This window comes from Rhinolophus hipposideros (assembly GCF_964194185.1).
Source record: "Rhinolophus hipposideros genome assembly, chromosome: 4".
NCBI lineage: Eukaryota > Metazoa > Chordata > Mammalia > Chiroptera > Rhinolophidae > Rhinolophus > Rhinolophus hipposideros.
Window position 1 is genome coordinate 49,079,323 of NC_138050.1, and position 18,880 is coordinate 49,098,202.

Consider the following 18,880-nt stretch of genomic DNA (forward strand, 5'->3'; position numbering starts at 1 on the left):
CTAGGCATTTTATGTACATAATCTCACTTAAACCCTATAATCATGAGGAGTAGGTTTTAGTAGCTCCCATTTTACAGATGAGAAAACTGAGGCTCAGGGAGATTCAGGAAACTGCCTGAGCTTACAAAGCCTAGAAAACAGCCAGGATTAGAACCCATGTCTCTCAGACTCCAGAGACCACTATATCCAAGAGCTAAAGAGTGCAGTCTTTGTAATTCACTCATTCATTCATTCATGAAATTTTTTTTTTTTGTTTTCTAAATTTATTTTCTAGTTACAGTTGACATACAATATTATATTGGTTTCAGGTGTACAAAATAATGATTAGACATTTATGTAACTTGTGAAATGATCATCCAATTAGTACTCATCTGACACCACACATAGTTAATACAATATTGCTGACTATAGTCCCTCATCCAGGAAGTGTTTATTGAATACCTATGATGTCCCAGGCACTAGGAATGCAACAACGAACAAAATCCCTGCTTCCATGGACCAAAGTAGCAGCTCAGAACTGATGTGAGCTAAGAAAGGTGATATAAACATATATACCCAGCGCATATCTGTGGTCTCCCTGCCTCCACTGCCAAGGAATGGGCAGCTGTCCCTTAGTGACTTCTTCCACTTTAATTTGAATTTACTGGAAGAAAAACCTCTGTGTGTAAACATGAAGAGAGTGTGCAAGCTATCATTCTTCCCTCAAACTATCATTCTTCTGGGGAGAACCCTCAGGACCCCAAGTCCTCAGCTTTCAGTGTTTTATCCAAGGTTTAAGGCCCGATGGCCTGGCTGGCCCTGTTCCTCTAAAGTCTAACCATTGGCTCAGGTCTCATTCACAGAGATAGAAGTTAGCTGCATTTTCTTTCCTTACTCTTCTGCAGCCAGCTCTGCACTGAGTCCTGAAGGGTCTGGGCCCAAGTTCATTCTCGCCATCAGTCTCCACCAGCTCAACTCCACCTCCTACTCCTCCCAACTCTTTCCCTAGAAGAAAAGTGAATTTCTTCATGTCTTCCAACTAAACGAGTTTTCCAACTTTTCTGGAAGAAGAATATTTGTTTGTTGAAGGAGCAAGTCTTGACTTGCAAAGTCCTCTTTCTGCAGGGCTGGGATAAAATAAACTTGGAAGAATAATAAAAGAGTTGCTGAAGTAACGGAACTGGAGCTGCCTCTGGGTGCTGGGGTGCTGGAGAAATACTCTTTATCCTGAGTGGCCTGTTAAATTGCCTTCTAATCTTTTAAGTTGGGTTCTCTTACTATGAGTCAGCTCCCAGATTGTTCTGAAAACAAGCCTTTCCTCACTCAGAGGAACTCAGTGCTGCTTTGACTGGCTGCTAATAGGTGAGAGAGCAGTTTTCTCAAATGATGATACAAAAAGGCTGAGTAAGAGGATAGTTATCTTTGACTTACCCTGGGAAAAAGATTTTATTTTAAAAGGAACCATTTAGAAACTTTATCCTTACCACTAATACCATACTGCCTCTACAGCAGAACTAGTTATCACTGGTTTTTTATTACCTGATCCTTATCTCTCATCATTTGATGGCTCTCTGTGAGAGCCATCACAGAGAGGGCCAAAGCCCCAAGAAGATTCCAGGTGCCTCTGAAAAGAGTTATATTGCTTGGATCCCCTGGGTTAGCAGTACCCAGGGCTGTATGAGGCACTCTCGCTGCTTCATATTTCTTGATTACCCTATAGTTACTGCTAAGTAACTCACTCAGCCTCAAAACAGGAAGAAAAAGAAATAAACATTTTTTTGTAAACAGTCTGCTCACATCTCTGGAGCAGGATAGAGACCAGATGGAGACAGTAGACATGTTTTATCTGGAAGGAAAACAGGGCTTAAGCTGATTAATATCTTGGGACATGATAAAACCCAGTGGCCCTGTCCTGAGCCATCATTTTTTAAAAAATCTAGTAATATATGACTTATATATTAAGTCATATATGATTTAAACATAAATCAGAGAGATTTATGTTTAGTTGAAACACAAATTACTTTGAGCCAAGCAAATGAGAACTCTTATTAAATTATAGCAGAACAGAGTACACTTATATGGCCTATCTGTGGATATCTAGCTAAGTTTCTCAGAGACAGTGATTTTCAGAGGATTAAAATGAAATCTTTTATGATGTCATATGAGATAGACTCTACCTAGGGACCAGCACATATTGGAGCTCAATAAATAGGTTTTATTTTAAAAATGTATTTATTAAACAAACTCTTATGTTGCACCTAGAATATGTCAGGCACTATTTTAAGTGTTTTACAACAGTTTACTCATGTTCCTTTCTCTTCCTGCTTTGAGGCTGAGTGAGTGTGCTGTTTAGCAGAGACCAGAGCGTAAATTGAGAAATCCTGGGCAGGCCTGAGTGCCGAGGGCGGCACTGGGCACTGCTGACCCATCTGTTTGGGGTGACATAATTCCTAAGAGTTAATTAACTTCAGCCTCTGGGCTCTGTTCAGGCAAGTGTGTCCTGTGTGTCAAGCACGGCTCTGCCATGACCTCATCTGTCCTTCACAACAACCCTGCTGGCGCCTCCTTTCTCTGACGCCTGTGCCCTCCTATCTTTCTGTTGCTTTTAGGCGGAACCAGATGAAATTGCTGACGTTTGATGCTGATGTTTTGACTGCTTTTGTCTTATAAAAAAAATGAGTCAAAAAAAATGTCTTAAAAAATTTCATGTAACTCAATCTAATATGGCCTACATTTTAACGAAGAGAAATGGAAGCTTGGAGTGGTTAAGTAACTGGCCCTAGTTTCTTAGAGGTAGTCAGTAATAGCAGTATCCGGCTTCCAAATCCAGTTGGCCTCCTTCTGAACTTCTTAGTAAGCTACTATTAATCAAATACTAAGAGTGTGGGCCCAAGAACCGTTGCTTGGGTTTGACTATCAGAGCATCCACTTACCAGCCTGTGATTTTGCGATAAAGACTTTTCCTCGCTGTGCTTCGGTTTTCTCATGTGTAACATGGAGACAATAATAATAATGCAGTATTGTCCAATTGGTAGGGTTGCCTTGAGGACTGAATGAGGAAATTCAAGTACATAGTTTAGATAGTGCCTGGCACTTAGTAAGCTCTATAAAAGTAGCTATTATCATTTCAGGTTCCCTTTAATACTTTTTCCTGCTTGAGTAAATATACCAACATACACACACAACTCCTTTGTCTTTGAACATAATGCCACAGATCTGAGAAGCTATTTATTATAAAAGACCTTATGCTAACGCCAAGTAGGTAGGAGATGAAGGATAAGCCTCAGGGCTGAGAGCCTCTCTCAATTTTTCTGCATCACTGGGGCTGCACCGGCAGTTTAGTGTTGCACGACTAGGTCCCCCCCCCTTTTCCTTTATTTTCTTACGGGGGGAGAGGGAGCTGTCACTTCTAAGGAGTGAAGTTGTGATTTCCCATTCTTGATGCTGAGCCAAAGAACCTCCAGACCAGGGGAACACAGCATGAGGCCAGGAGGCCAAGGCCAGTTCTTGTAAACAGTCCTTAAATCAATCCTAGCGAGGGCGCGGGAAATTCCACCTAGTTAAAAGTCTAGGAAGAGGGGTCAAGTTCACTACGGGAGGACTGGGGTGAGGAAAGCCCCATCACTTCTGTCCTAGAAATCGCTTCAGGCCGAAGTTACTTAAAGAGAACTCTGGCGTATTAGGGCTTGTTTTCGGGCTGTTCTTTTATCTCCGGGGGCACAGCCTGCATCTTTTCGATTAGAATTGTCTAGAAGCCACAGGCATCCATCCCGGAGTCACCTGAACGCGGGGTTCTCAGGGTACCGACCTGATTGCACCGCCCCGGTCCGCGGGCACGGGGCGTGGCCTGGGCCAGCGCCCCCGTGGCCCCTTTAAGGGCCGGCCGCGGTCACGTGGTCCGTGACGTCAGAGCAGGAAGTGTATGAGGAAGTAGCGCTCGGCTGGCATGTTTAAGATTCCCGTATTTTAATGTCTTCGGGGTGTCACCAGAGCCCCCAGTTTTGTCGCCCCAGCCCCGGTTCCCCCGCCCCGTGTCCCCGCCGACAGGTGAGTCCTCGGGCGGGCGCGGGCCGCGGGGCGCCGGGGCCGCCGTGTCACCTGCCGACCCCTCGTCTCCTTCGCCCGGGCGGGCTCGTACCTCCCGCCTCCCTTGAGGCTCTTGAAGAAACTTCTGTCGAGTTTACAAGTCGTGGGGGTACCGGGCACGGAATTGTGTCTCTTGTGCCGTTGGAGTTGGGAGGCCCCACCAGCGGGGCGGTTGCACGTGGATGCTTGGAAGCGGGGGCTGTGGGGGAGAGCTGTGGTCCTTTCGGGCCGGGTGAAGACACACGTGAGCGCGGGACGACTCGGATGGGTTCTCTGTCCGCCACCTGGGGCAGAACGGCAGACAGGTCGCCCCTCGCCGGAGTCCAGGCTGGAGAATCCCATTGCGAGGCAGTGGGGTGTGGGGTCGCAGCATCTCCTCCGAGTGACTTCCCTCCCTGCTTGCTTACACAAGGTTGAGGTTGGGTTGGGAAAGATGAGAAAGGCAGAAGCCAAAACCAAAACACAAACCAAACTGGTTTATTTACAAAATAAAAACCTCAGCTTTTCCTTTTCCTCTCCCACTGGCGCTCTGCGGTATCGCTTACCTTCTCCGTCTCATTGAGTTCCATTTTTGCTTAACCATAACCTTTTGTCCCCCAGCCCAAATTGCTCACGGAGTTAGCACGGCATCAGTATGAGCTGGTCACCTTCCTTGCCAACCCAGACATGTGGGGCCTGGGAAATGAAGGAACGGCTTGGAACAGGGGGATTTGGAAACGTCATCCGATGGCACAATCAGGTAGGGGCTCTGTGCTGATGGGAAGAGCCAGGGGCAGCAGGGCTGGGGCCGGGGGGGACAGGCTTTCCCCACCCCACCATTGTCTCTACCCCCCAGTGTGCAGTGTGCTGGGTGGGTGCGTGGGTCTCACCTTTGGCCATGGGCTTCTTGGGAGAGAATGAGAAGGGGGAACAGTGAAGGGGATTCAGGGCTGCTAAGCTAACTCTAGGTTCGTGGTCTCCAAGCTTTATTGATTATACCACCTAAATAGTAAAACAAATTTTAAGCTTTCAGCCTCAATTATATATATTTTAAGTTATATATCTATGCTAACATTAGACTATCATGTACTAATGTATTGTGTACTGATATATCACATGTTATAAAACATACAAAAATAGAAAAACTTAAAGGATGAGGATAATGAAATATTTTTAAATGTTTAAAAAAACTTTTTTTACATTTTAAATATTTACCAATTATGATGTCTTCCCAGTATTGTTTGCAATACATCCCAGCACAAAATACACAGATACACATGAAAATGAGGATTATTATTAAGGATAACGTATTTAATACAGATGAAAATCCGTATTTAAAAAATTTTTTATAATTTTGAATTTATTTGGACTGGTTTCCTTTTAGATCTGATTGGAGCCTCGTTGTTTTTACTCCTTACGTGTTAGACTTGAGTTTTTCACACTAGACGTATTCTTCCATCTTCCTGTTTGCTTGTGCACGCGTTACACGTACTAAAATTCTCTGCAAGAATCTTTTTTAAGCCATTTGTCCATCTTATGAGTTATTTTATTGGAATAATACAATCCATAATTTTACCTGAGTGGGGCACACATGACCTGTAATATGTCCCCATCAGTCCCTTGTCCCCCTGCCTATGGAACACCCATTTTCCTCGGGATACCTCGAGTTCCAGAAGAGGCAAGCGACCTTCTGACAAATGACCTGAGGAGAGTGCCATACAGTTAATATCAGAAAAGCTTAGTTTCTTTTTAAGTCTTTGTGGATTGCAGTCTTGGATACCCTTGGGGTGCATATACCCAATTTGGAAACCATTGCTCTAGGGAACCCTCACTCACCAAATAGCTAAAATTTGCTTCCTGACCCCAAACTCAGACCTACCAAAGTCCTTGAGGGAAGGCACTTGTTTGTTAGTGAAGAGCTGCTTAGCACCCTTTTGGACTGAAAGGCTGGCAAATTGCACGCCATCCCGGGAATTTGACTGCGGTGAGCAGGGAGGGTCATCAAGGCTACTGGCCAGCCCGCACTGTACTCTGCCCTCCAGTAACATTCTCACACCCAGCTGGTAAACTGGGTTCCAGCAAACCCATACCTGGCGTAAGGGGGCCTTAGAAACACGTTGGCTCAGATTTATCCTGGACAGAGTATAGCCAGGGGCCTAGCATTACAACAGAAGAGGCAGATCGTTCCACAGCTCCACATATACCTGGGCTCGGCTGCTTCTAAACAGGCAAGGGCTTTTAGAGTCCTGACTATAGCTAACTTCTTGCTGCAGCTGAACTAGAGCCATCCTGGTTTCCTTCCAAAAGAATTCTGTCCAAATATGCCATCTCCTTGTCTGTCATCTTTAGTTCATAATGGCTGCCACCTGCTCTCTGGGTTTGGAAAGCTATTGTCGGATTGAATTCATTTCTGGCTGTATAGATATTGGCCTAAGAACCTGTGTGTGTATGCATTCCTCTTCTAGAATTACTCATTTCTAGTTCCTTCCCTTGTTCAAAAACTTGAACTTATTTTTAGAAAGCCAAAAGCCAAATTCCTCATCCTGCCGTTGGAGGCCCGTCAGAGTCTGGCCTCCTCCTGTCTTTCTAGCATTGCCGCCCCGTGTTGGCTCCCAACAGGTGTGTCGGCTGAGCCCTCTCTTGGACAAGCCTCTCTCTCCTGGACAGCTTTATCTAAATTCTACCCATTCCTCCGGGATCAGCTCTCAACCCTCTCATCCATAATCCTGTCATGACTCCTTCATTCCGTGGGAATTAGTTCTTCCATTGAATGCCTTCAGCTCCACTCATTTGGCGTGCCTCACATAGTGCCTTTTTGTCTGTGTGTAGGAGTGTGCCTTGTCAAATCTCTACGTTCCTGGTCAGCCAGGGCTCTGTCTGGCTTTGGATTTCTTTCGATTTCCCCATAATAGCAATCTTTATGTTATACATGTGTGTGCACAAAATCATTCACTTAGTCAATCCACAAATATTATCTATTATGGATGCAGTGGTGATTAAAATGCTTTTGGTTTTTGATAGAACCTTTTTGGAAAAGAGAGGCATTAATAATTATAAATGTAAGCTCCCAGCTATGGTAAGCACAACATGGGAGAGGGGCTCAGTGCAATGAGACCTTATACCAGGGGTCAGGGAAGGCTTTCCCAGGGAAGTGGCACTCCTGAGGGATTGGTAGAAGTTAGCTGGGCAGAGATGGTGGGAAGAGAGTTCCAGGGAGAGGGAGCGGCCTGTTTAGAGCACCTATGGAGGGGTAGGTCATGACGAGTAGGGGGACTGAAGACAAGTGTGACAGGGAGGCTGAAGTGTAGAAGGTGAGAGTCAGACCCTGCTGAGGAGGCTATTTTTTGGTACTAAGAGCAACGGGAAGCTGTTGAACGGGGTCCACTCTGCCTGCGGGGACCAATTGGAAGGGGCCCCAGCAGTGGTGTGCTGGGAAATCAGCTCTCTGAAAAAAATGCTCTGATTGGTAGCAGCTACCAATTTCCACAGGGTAACTAGTCTGGCCACAGCTTATTGTAAACCGTTGATAGTTTAACAACCAGTTCTCACTGAGTTCCGCAATCCTGAACAATGCACTCTGAGGAGCTGGTAGTGGGACACCGCGGGCACTGCCCTGTCAGGTGGGGTGCTAGTTATGAGGTTTTTGGAGTAGTGTAGGTGGGAGACTGGACTGGGCAGATGGTGGTGGAGATGGAGAGAAATGGCAGATTTCAGAGCTCTTTCAGGGGTAAGAGTGACAGGACTTCGTGGTGCACTAGACCGTGGAGGGGCTGAGGGAGTGGGAGGAATCGAGTGTTGCCAAGCACTTAGTAAACATTGGCTGATGAGCCTGGCTCAGTCCCGGGAGCTCTCCACCATCCTCCTGGGTTCTCAGTTGGGTGCTTAGGGGAGGTTCTTGAATCGATGTTCAGCATCACAACATGAGCAATGTGTTCTCCGGTGGATACCCCTCTCTTCAGAGCCTGTTGAAGAAAGCAGCTGGGATAGAGTGGTATCGATTATTTAACTCCAGTCAGTTATAATGATTAGACATAACATAACCATGTATATTTCCCTGATACTCCACGTTTATCTCGTCTACAAAGAAGAGACTGTTCTTACTTTATCATTGCATAAAGTAGAATTGCATGAAATTGCCTAAGCATTGGTATCCTCAGTCAGGTAAGTGATGCCTAAGAATGGACCTGTCGTTTATTGAGAACCTACTACGTGTCGGCATTGGCCGAGGTATTTTATATGCTTTATCTCCAGTCTGCACAATAACCCTAGGAGGCTTTAATTCCATTTTATATTGAGGAAACTGAAGCGCTGAGAAGTTAAGTCACTTACCCAAAGAGGCTTAGCTAGTAAGTGAAAGAGCTAGAATCTGAACCTCAATCTCTTTGAATCCCAGCCTCATGCTTTCTCCACTGTGGCTTGTTGCTTCTCCATGGTGGGGAATTCTAAAGTGGGGATATCCCAAGAACATTCTCAGTTCTTCATCATCAGTCTAAACCATTTCAAAGCACTAAGGGAAAAACTCTCTTTTGGAGGACAAAATACATGTCTCCCTTGTTTACCAGAGAACTCTAAAATGAGTATTTCTCAGTGAGGAAGGACAGTGTAAGAATGACGCCACAATTGTTTCCCTGAGTTTTTTGGTTCTGTTACTGAGCATGGGCCTTGACAACCCTTGATGCCTTGGTACTCCCTTAAATCTCAAGGTCACTACAGTCTAGATAGGCTGATATTTTCAATAAGATCTTTGTTAAATACAAAGGAGGAAGAACAGGAGATGACCTGAGTGACCTCAGTTTGCAGTACCTCTTGGGAAAAGGGAAAAAAATACATGACTTGCAATCACACAGCCCTGGATTCAAATCCTGGCTCTGTTATTGCCAGCTTCATGGGACCACAACTTCCCCCATCGATTTTGAGGATGCTCAGATATTGATTCCCTCAGCTCTCAGCATGTCTGGGCCAGACATGAGGCAGCTGTTCTCTGGAAGCCTCTGGAAATGTCATAGGGTATCTTGTAAATTTATTCTCTGAGTGCTTTGAAAGAGTCTGGGAAATACTGCCTTCAGTTCCAAAGGATACTTATGAGGATAAAATGAGGTAATGTGCTGGCTGTTAGAAAGATATAAAAGATGAGGTATTATTAATCATTTCCTCTATGAAGTAGTATTAACTTTTACTGGTCCCTTTACTGGAGCAAACTAAACTCACTTCAGCTTATCTGTGTGTTTTGAAGTCTTAAAGACTTTACTCAGTCAGTTCACTAAGAATTTATTGAACACTGACCCATGCTCCATCAGGAATCTATCAGGTCAAAAAAAGAGATGACCTTGTTCTTAATGTGCTTATTATGCTCTATTGAAGGACATTAAATGAATACTTAAGAATATATCACACACACACAAAAAAGAATATATCAAGTAAATCTTAATATATGCATCAAATTGTATGGAAATAATAATGGCTTCTGTTTATAAAGAGTCATGTGCTACCTGGTCTAGGTGCTTTATCCACATTATTTCTTGAATGTTCAGAGGAGAGCGAACGCTTCTTGAGGAAATGGAACTTATGCAGGATCTTGAAAGAAGGTAGACTATAGATAGTCTGATGGGAGAAGAGAAGGCACTTCAAATGGGTAGAGCAACATCTACATAAGGGTAGCGAAAGGAAATGATACTACTGTAATTTACTCAAGTCTCACTGTATCAGACACTCCATCTCATTTTAACTGACAACACCGGAAGGGGTAGAGGCATCTCTATCTTATGGATGAAGACCCAGAAGCTTAAGTAATGGGCTCAATGTCACACATTTACCAGGTGAAGGATGAGGGAATTACACCATGACCTACTTTGCCTTTGAGCCCTGTGGGTGAGTTTGGAGGCCACTGTGTCCACTGAGTGTTTACACTGAAAGGAGTGGGTTGAAGTCAGAGCCCTCTCAGTGTAGACTGGTCAGTGCTGTTGAGTCAGGGGTGAATCTACAGCCAGACCCTGGACCTTTTGACTATCAGGCCTGGGTTCTGTCCCTAGGATCTCTCTGGGTCCAGCTTTGCACGTCCTTTCTGAAACATTCATCTTGGAGGGCCGGGCCTAAAAGGAAATGAGCAAGTTATTACTAACGGCCCCCTTATACCACAGTGGTCATGCCATGGTAACAAGAGAGTGGACTTTCTGTGCTAAGGGTTTGAATGTACATTTTGGCTACCTGTGTTTTCCCTAGTCATTAAAAGAAAGCTAACTTTGGGGAAGCTGGGCCAGCTCCTGTGTAGACTGGCCTTGCAGCTCATTTGTGCTCTAGCACCTCTCGGTAACTCTCAGAGGTCTGAGGATGTGTCTCACCGCCACCCCTCACCTCTCACCTTCTACACTTTATAATACACTCACATTTATACATAAGTTTTATATTTTCATGTACAAAAAACAAAGAATAACAGAGAATGTAGTTGATAATCAACTACATTCAATATAGGTAACACTGTTGGCCCCTTTCTCCATTTTCTCAAAATACAAACCAATTTTAAGTTTGGTTCCACATGAAGAGTCAGTCCACTTAGTAGAAGTTGGATACTGAGATGGTTCGGGCCAAGTCTAGGTTTCCACAGAACTGAGCAGAGACTCTAGGGTGTTCCAGGCCAAATACAGAAAGTCATCTACTGCTGTTTGAGTTTCACTACTGATGAAGAACAAACTCCCCAGGGTTTCAAAACCAGTATTCATAGTTTATTTCTGTACTGAATTTTGCTTTCTAGAGCAGGTATGTTTTTAGCAACAGAAAATCATTGTTTGGTTTTGTATTGCAAATGAAAGATTATTCATGGCAAAGCTGGAATGTTTCAGAATATATCCTAGAGAGTCACTGTGTAAGAATAGTCTGTGTGTCTATTTTGTATGGGACATCCCCGGGCCGAGGAAGTTAGGACTTCCCCTTCAACTGTAGGACTAAGCTGAGTTGGCCACAAACAGATAGTCAGTTTTGGTCTCTATGCCCAGTTATTCCAGTGTCCTTATTGCTAAATTTACTCTTTAGTTTGAATATATGGATATTGATGCCAATATGAAATTTTCAATCTTTAATGTCGGTCTTCAATATCAAAATCTATTCCTGGATTCTGGTTTGGGCCAGGTGACAGCTGTCTGTTAGGTCCAATGTTTGTATTGAGCAAAAGACTCCAATTATCTTTGGTTATCCAATGTTTAGGTAGACAGAGTGCCTAAAATATTTTCTCAGTCACTTAATAAATCTACCTTTGAGTTTGATTTATCTGTCAGTTTTAAGGAAACATACTATTTGTGGTGGGCAGAATAATGGCCCCTCCCAAAGATGTCTACATCCTAATTCCCTGAACCTATGAATATATGAAGTTCCATGGCAAAGGGGAATTAAAGTTGCTAATCAGTTGACTTGAGATGGGAAATTATCCTAGATTATCTGGGTGGGCCCCATGTAATCACAAGGGTCATCAAAAGTAGAAAATGGAAGGAAGAAGAGTCAACGTCAGAGTGATGCAATGTGACAAAGGCTCAACTGGTCATTGCTGGCTTTGAGGATGGAGGGAGGGGCCCTGAACCAAGCAACAATGTAGGCAGCCCCTAGAAGCTGGAGAGGGCAAGGAAATGGACTCCCTGAGAGCCTCCAGAAAGGAACATAGCCCTGCTGACATATTGATTTTAGCCCAGTGAGACTCATGCTAGCCTTCTGACCTCGAGAACTGTAAGGAAGTACATTTGTTTTAAGCCACTACGTTTGGCAATTTGTTACAGCAGCAATAGAAAACTAACACACTATTCTGTGTATTAGAGTTAAAATAGGTGCAGCTTTTAAAACATCTTGGTTTAAACGATCAGAGTCATTCTGAGGTAACAAACCATGAGTATCTTCTGGTTGTTTATAAATCCATCAAAACATCACATGTTGAGTGGATGCTTTCAATACTGTTACCTAATTTACAGCTTGGCCTACCCATCTTCTATCATTTGTAGAACTCGGCATTCCACAGTCTGAGTTTCTATGGAGATTCTGCCTGACTGGAAACAAGCATCTGTAATGGCCTCTCAGAGCCGCTATTTGATGAAATTACCAGAGAACTGGGCAAAAGTGTTTGAATCTGACCACTAATGGGAAGTGAAACTTGAAACCAAATTCAAATCATTTGAGAACAGATAGAGGAATCCAGAAGTTCAGGATGTAGAGGGTATAACATTTTGTGAGGTGTAGCACAGTCTGTACATTGATGGAAGAAATGGCATTCTTTTGACATGTTCCCTGACTCTTGAAAAGTATTCGATGGACTTCTGCCCAAATTCACTTGTACAATTGTACTGATGGGTTCAGTAGCAACAGGATTTGCAATTTTTTAGCATCTTTAGAGAGAGCATTGGAATCTAGGCCAAAGATCAGGCTTCTAATAGCAAAATAAGTGAATGATACTTAGGGCAGAACCTGATTATCAGGCTGCACCGAGGAGTCTGCTGTCACAAAAGTAAGCGTGTGGCTACAGCATGGGGGAGCCTTGGAAACATGCTAAGTGAAAGATGCCGTCCCAAAAGACCTCATATTGTGTGGTTCCATCTGTATGAAATGTATAGAACAGGCAAATATATAGAGACAGAAAGCAGGTCGGTGGTTGCCAAGGGCTAGAGGGGTTGGGGGGAAGATGGGGAGCTACTGCTAATGGGTGTGGAGTTTCTTGGGGGGATGATGGACATGTTCTAAATATTGACTGTGTTTTGGTTGTGCTCCTCTGAACATACCCCAAACCATTAAACTGTATAGTTTAAAATTAATGAATTGTGTGGTATGTGAACTCCCTCTCAATAGAGCTGTTAAAAATAAAAAAAGCAGGCATGTGAGGTAACTGTGTGATGGAGAGCATAACCACAGCAATCTTGGGGATTTGAGGAAAGCAACTTTTGAGAGTATCTTAGAGGTGTTGTGAACATCTGTTTTCTGGCATGGGAGCTGAAAGGGTCAGAAGATGCTTCCACCTTACTTCTGAAGCTGGTAGTTCTTGAGCGTCAGTTTTAGGGATTGGTTTATCGAGCAGTGATTCAGTGGTCTTTATTAGACAGCACTGCTTGTGTTTGAAGGTTCCCATCTTTCCTTTTCTTACTGGGCGGGTCCTTGTTCCCGCAGGGATCGTGGCTGGTTTGATACATGTATGGCCGTGACGCAGTTCTGTTGCTGGAAGCACAGCCATGTGCACATGGGAGGCCCTGCCACAGTCCTCCACGTGTCTTTTTAAAGTCCCATTCAGTACCACATGAATTGCTACGCTTACAAGGTTTATGATGCTTTTCAGTATGTGTCGTCATAAAATGAGAAAACGGCCTGCCAGGGCCTCTGAGACAGCCTTCAATGGGCAACAGTAGGATTTTAGTCCCGTTTTGAAATCTTTTCTTACTATTAGATCACTGGGGCCTCCGGTAGGCTGCGGCTCTTCCCCGGCTACGTGCTGAGTGTGGGGCTTTGGGGCGCAGTGCTTGGTACAGCTGCATAGAATGCGCAGCTTATTGGTGTAGGTCAGCTTGTTCACTGATGGCAGGACCAGTTCCAGGCGGGGGCCACCAAAGCCACAGCCAGGGGTAGCTGCTGTCCCTCAGCCATTCTGGAAGCCCCCAGGGGCCTGAGGAGGTGGCAGCAACGTAGTGGTGACCCTCTTGTGGCAGCCAGAGCATCCAAAGCTAGAGCCACTGTCCCTGCTGCCGCTAACGCTGTAGTCTCCGGGCCCTTTTACTCTGATCCCCATGGCTCCCTGATGCAGAGCACAAGAAAAAGGGAAGTGTTCATCATCGGGACCCAGGCAGTCAGTTAATTATTCACAAAAGTTTTATTGATTGCCTTCTCTTCCATTCACAAGACCTCAATGGAGGGCATTGGGCTAGTTATTAGACTAGAGGTTAAAGTGCATGAGGATGAACAAATAACCTATAATTTATGTAGGTTTATTAAAAAACCTATAATTTAACAAAGAAAAGAGAAAATAACCCTATGAACCTACAGAAAATAAGTCTTTAGTAGGTATGAGCAATGGAGGAGTTACCTGTTTAGAGAGGAGGGCAAAAGCCCCTTGTGGTGGGAAGACTAGTGCCTGTGTACCTACGAGAGCATTAAAAGCACAGGACCGGGCCAGGTGGGCTAATCCCGCTGCAGTGGCAGAGGCTTGGGGTGGAGCTGTGGGAGAATGGCTGGAAAGGCAGGTTGGAGCCCAGCGTTGGAGGACTTTGAATGCCAGGAGTACCTGTGTGACATGGGTCTGCCCACAGGAGTGTTACTGAACACCTGCTCGGGGCTGGACACTACTAGGGGCTCAGCTTCATGACAGTCCTGAAAGGTGGGCGTCTGGATTCCCATTTTGCAGATGAAGAGACTGAGTCAGACAAAATGGTCTGCCCAAGGTCACAGAGCTAGTAAATGGCTGAGTAGGAATTTAAATCAGCCTGTGCTCCCCCTACTATATGAGACTTGCATCCCCTCTGGAGAGACAAAACTCTCTCCGGAGAGAGAAACATGAAGAAGAGAAACATGAAACATGAAGACAGTGTGGCATTAACTATTAGGTTGAACCATATGGAAGTGCCATTTGCGTAGGTCAGAATGGTCAAGATGGGCGATGTCATATGGTTCAACCTAGTGTGATGACACTCGGGATTTAGAGGAATGAGCAATCTCTCGGGCAGGAATGGCCAGCAGATGTTCCGAGGAGGAGGTGGGACCTGAGCAAGGCCTTGAGGTAGACTTGATGGAGAGAGAAGGGCGTGCTGGGGGGGGGGGGCTGACAGACTGGCAGGTGACTTGGGATACCTATCGGTGGGTACGTAGGCCAGCCTCGGGAGCCCGGAGGTGATGGAGATCCACGTTTTGGACCCTGGGGAGACAATTTCAGATTTGACCCGTGGATTTCTCTGTGTTTGGCTGTCGGTTCTGCTAATCCTCCCTGTGTTGCTCTCGCTGCAGGAAACAGGTGAGCAGATTGCTATCAAGCAGTGCCGGCAGGAGCTCAGCCCCCGGAATCGAGAGCGGTGGTGCCTGGAGATCCAGATTATGAGAAGGTGAGGGCCCACTGCGTTGAGCCAATGTGACAGAGCTGCCACTGGGTTGGGGGGACCGAGGGGACTGCAGGAGCTGAGAAGCCATGGGGCACTAACATGAAATCTGGGGGGGAACCAGCTAAACTTGGGGATCTGTAGCAATAGCCCTACGTGCTGCCAATCGCAGTCCCTAGTAAGGAAACCAGCCAGCCTGTCCAGGTAGAAGTTTCTAGAGGAGTGGTGGTTAGGGTTCAACACCAGGCCTTGGCAAAGGCTTTTGGTCAATTGTGTTTGTTATATTAAAGAGTTTAAAACAGCCACCCCAGTGGACTTTCCTTTGTCAGCAGAAATCCTTTCCCCCCCCCCGTATTTCCAGTTCCGGGGGGGTATGAGACTCCACCGCTGTGCACCTATTGCTGCCACTTATTCCCCCAGTGTGGTGACAGGGTCTGTCTATCCCCAGGTGGGTGCTGTCCACCCAGCTAGTAAGGCATTTAACAACGGTAAGCGTGCAGGTAAACTAGACAGCTGGTCAGCTTGGAAGACCTCCAACAGGTGACCCCTCCACGAACCTCCTAAAAAGGGGAGGCGTCACCTTGTCTGCGAGCACCCACACACATGCACACACACACAGCACCCGTACTCTAGTGGCATGAGATTGGAAGTCCCTCTACTTTCTCTGCTTTTAGAAGCAGTTTCGAAGTACAATGAGGACTTGCTATGGGGCACTCTAAGGAAAATTAAGTTACAGGATGCACTCACAGAGTCCTTGAGTTCATGGTGCTGAAGGTAGAGCGGGGTGGAAGCTAAGTGACCAGGCACTGAGGTAAGTCACCGCTTCCTGACTCCCATCTTCCCACTTACTCCCCATTGCCCTTGGCTCTTCCAGGCCTTTGTTGTCAGGCGAGCTTTGCTGAGACACAGACAGAGGGAGGAGTGGGTTTGAGCCGAAGCTTGGCTTCCTCCCTCATTGGTTTCCCCCCTTTCTTAGGCTGAACCACCCCAATGTGGTGGCTGCCCGCGATGTCCCTGAGGGCATGCAGAACCTGGCTCCCAACGACTTGCCCCTGCTGGCCATGGAGTACTGCCAAGGAGGAGATCTCCGGAAGGTGAGGCTTCCCGGGGGCGGGGCCCGGCCGGCCTGGGTGAGAGCAGTGGGGTGACCTTTCACCGCTTCCATCATCAGGAAGTTCAGGGAGCCACAGTGGCTTCAGCGCGATTACCTTTCCTTCTCAAATCCCCCCTTCCATGTCCAGTGTGGGGTGATGGATATGGGCTGTGAACCACGACAGTGAATCAGAAGGTCTTACGAGAAAATCAGGGAAGGGCTTGCTGTGCGTTCTGCACAGCGATTACTAAATTGACAAGGAAGCGATCACTAGGTCTGAGTCCGGGGAAGGACTGGACGCATTCCAAAACAAACTTTTCCTCCCTCGGCATGTCCGGGCCACTTCGGTCTTTCATGTCAGAGTCACCGTTGTCCTTATTAAGGGGGATTTTCTCCCACAGATGTGGCAGCAGCGCCCTCAGGGTCACAGAGTGGAGCAGGAACGGGGCTGGCTTAGTAATCAGGGCACTGGGCTGGGGTTCCAGAGCTACCACTGACACGCCTCTGGGCTCCACTTTCTTCCTTCTCACCATATGAACTTCCCTTTGCTAGAACACGCCCTTCAGAGTGGGTGATGGCAGCCTGCCCTAGTTCAGGGACAGTGGTGTGTGTCTACCTCCCCGATGTTCTCTAAGACAGCGTCACACAACCTGTTTTGACACATTGCCTCATGCGATTTTCAACAACCCTGTGGCATTGGTCAAACAGGTGTGACTGCCATGTGAAGAGTAGATATCATGGCCCAGAGAGGTTAGGTGGATTAGCCACCCTCACACAGCTGCAGTGGCAAAGCTTGGGTCACAGTCTGTAGGGACCCAACTGCAGGCCACCTCTCCGTCGGTGAAACTGAATATTGCCATACAGCACGAGGTAAACTCTGGTCAAAAGAGTTGTCTTTGTGTTGAAAAGGAGGTTGCCCTGTTAGTGCACACCCCCCTCAGTTCTTCACCTTAGAAGCAGGTCCACGATACGGAGCGGGCGGACACCCCGGCGTGTCTTCTGTCTTCACATGGCACATCATGTGCTGTTCTCAGTACTCTAGCCCCTTCCGCCTTCTCTTTCACAAGGAAACTTTTGATGAGGGTTGATTCGCCCCAGTGGCTTTTTCCCACCATGGGTGGTGGGTGTATCCTGGCAGTGTCGCAGCAGGATGTGGACACAGTTGCTGGCATGACTCCAGGCAGGGCACTGATAACCGATGAGAAATGGGGAACTTGACAAGGTTCGATTTTCCCCTTTATCTCCCTAACCTTTGACAATCATCCAATTACTAACTGCAGTTATTTAAGGAGAGAAAGCCATGTTGTAGTAGAACAGATGGTTCTCAGAGGGTAGCGTGGGAGGTAGGTGGGATATGACCAGATTACAGAGGGTTCAGGCTGGGCCGAGGACGTCAGACTTGATCGTGTGGGCAGCAAGAGCCAGTGGCCAGGGAAGAAGACACAAACTTCACATGAGTGACCCGGTGTGGGTACAGGATGACCTGGGGAGGCAGGAAGCAAGTGCACCCTAAGGGGCCCCTGCCCATGGTGTCGCTGGGGTAGGGAGAGCCGGCCGGACGGTGCTGTCGCCCACCTCTCTCAGGTCCCCTTCGTTATCCAGCTGACACAGCCTGTCCTTCCCACCTTAAAAAGTTCAAAATATATACCCTGAGCATGAGAGGCCAGCACGTGAGCAAATGTAAAAGCCAGAACTGCTTGGAAGAGTGGTCTGTATGTGTGGCTCATTCGTGGATATAAATGTTAGGTAATGACGCTAAGCCTCAGTGGGGAAGCTTTTTTCTCTGTTGTCTTTACTCAAGGCCAACCTCCAGCAGCTCCTGAGCCCTCAGAGGGCGGGTTGAGAGGGGCAGGAGAGCAAAGGGATTAAGTGTCTGGTCTTGAGCCTTAGATACACATGGCTTCATATTCCAGCTCGGCCCTGGAATGGCTGTGTGAGCAGACAAAGCGCTGACCACCTCCAGTCTCAGGTTTCTCACGTACAAAATGGAAATGCCGGCAGTACTCCTCAGTGGCCGTGGGGAGGATGCAGTGAGGCAATGCAGGTAAAGCGGGTTTACTGAGCTAATCCATGCGCTGGTTAGCCCGCTGCCCGGCGTGTTCTCCTTACATACTCCCTCCTGTCACCATCAGCCCACTGGTGCGGCCCTGTCGGCACGTGGTCAGAGGGTGGTTTTCAGTGAGTGCCGTCCACCCCGCCCTCTGAGGGGCGCTCAGGAGTGCTGGGCCAGTTGTGGTTGAGCTTAGACTCTGGCCTGTGTCCCTCAGAACTTCAGCACAGGCGAGACTGCAAATCCCTTGTGTTAGAATGACTCAGACACCTCAGTGATACGTAAGGGAGCACTTCACGGGCTTTTCCATGCTGCCTCCACCTCCTCCTCTGCCTCGGGCCAGTTCCTGCCCGTCCTATTGCCGACTGCCTGTCAGCCCAGGTCCCCGAAGCCCCGGGCCGAGGTCAGCACTCGGATGACTTCAGCTGCTAAAAGACATTTGCACACTTACTGGTGGCTGATGACCAGTCAGTCTGATGCTTCTTTTCATCTTCTTGACAGTACCTGAACCAGTTTGAAAACTGCTGTGGCCTGCGCGAAGGAGCCATCCTCACCTTGCTGAGTGACATTGGTAAATCCCAGCCCTGGAAGTCAGGCCAAGCCCTCCAGGGAGAGTGTGTGGTTCCCCTGTGAGTCTGTGTGCATCACAGG

General features: G+C 46.8%; 1 protein-coding gene across 4 annotated transcripts in view; it reads left to right on the forward strand.

The window, feature by feature from the left end:
- Positions 1–3,870: 3,870 nt before the first annotated feature.
- Positions 3,871–18,880, forward strand: part of IKBKB (inhibitor of nuclear factor kappa B kinase subunit beta) — a 51,164-nt gene continuing 36,154 nt past the window's right edge. For all 4 annotated transcript variants that reach the window (XM_081046993.1, XM_081046994.1, XM_081046995.1 and 1 more), the window contains exons 1-5: positions 3,871–4,026; positions 4,666–4,804; positions 14,998–15,092; positions 16,063–16,180; positions 18,731–18,800. In XM_081046993.1, coding sequence (XP_080903119.1) covers positions 4,700–4,804; positions 14,998–15,092; positions 16,063–16,180; positions 18,731–18,800 — 388 coding nt within the window. In that variant the 5' untranslated portion in view covers positions 3,871–4,026; positions 4,666–4,699. The remainder of the gene's footprint in view (positions 4,027–4,665; positions 4,805–14,997; positions 15,093–16,062; positions 16,181–18,730; positions 18,801–18,880) is intronic.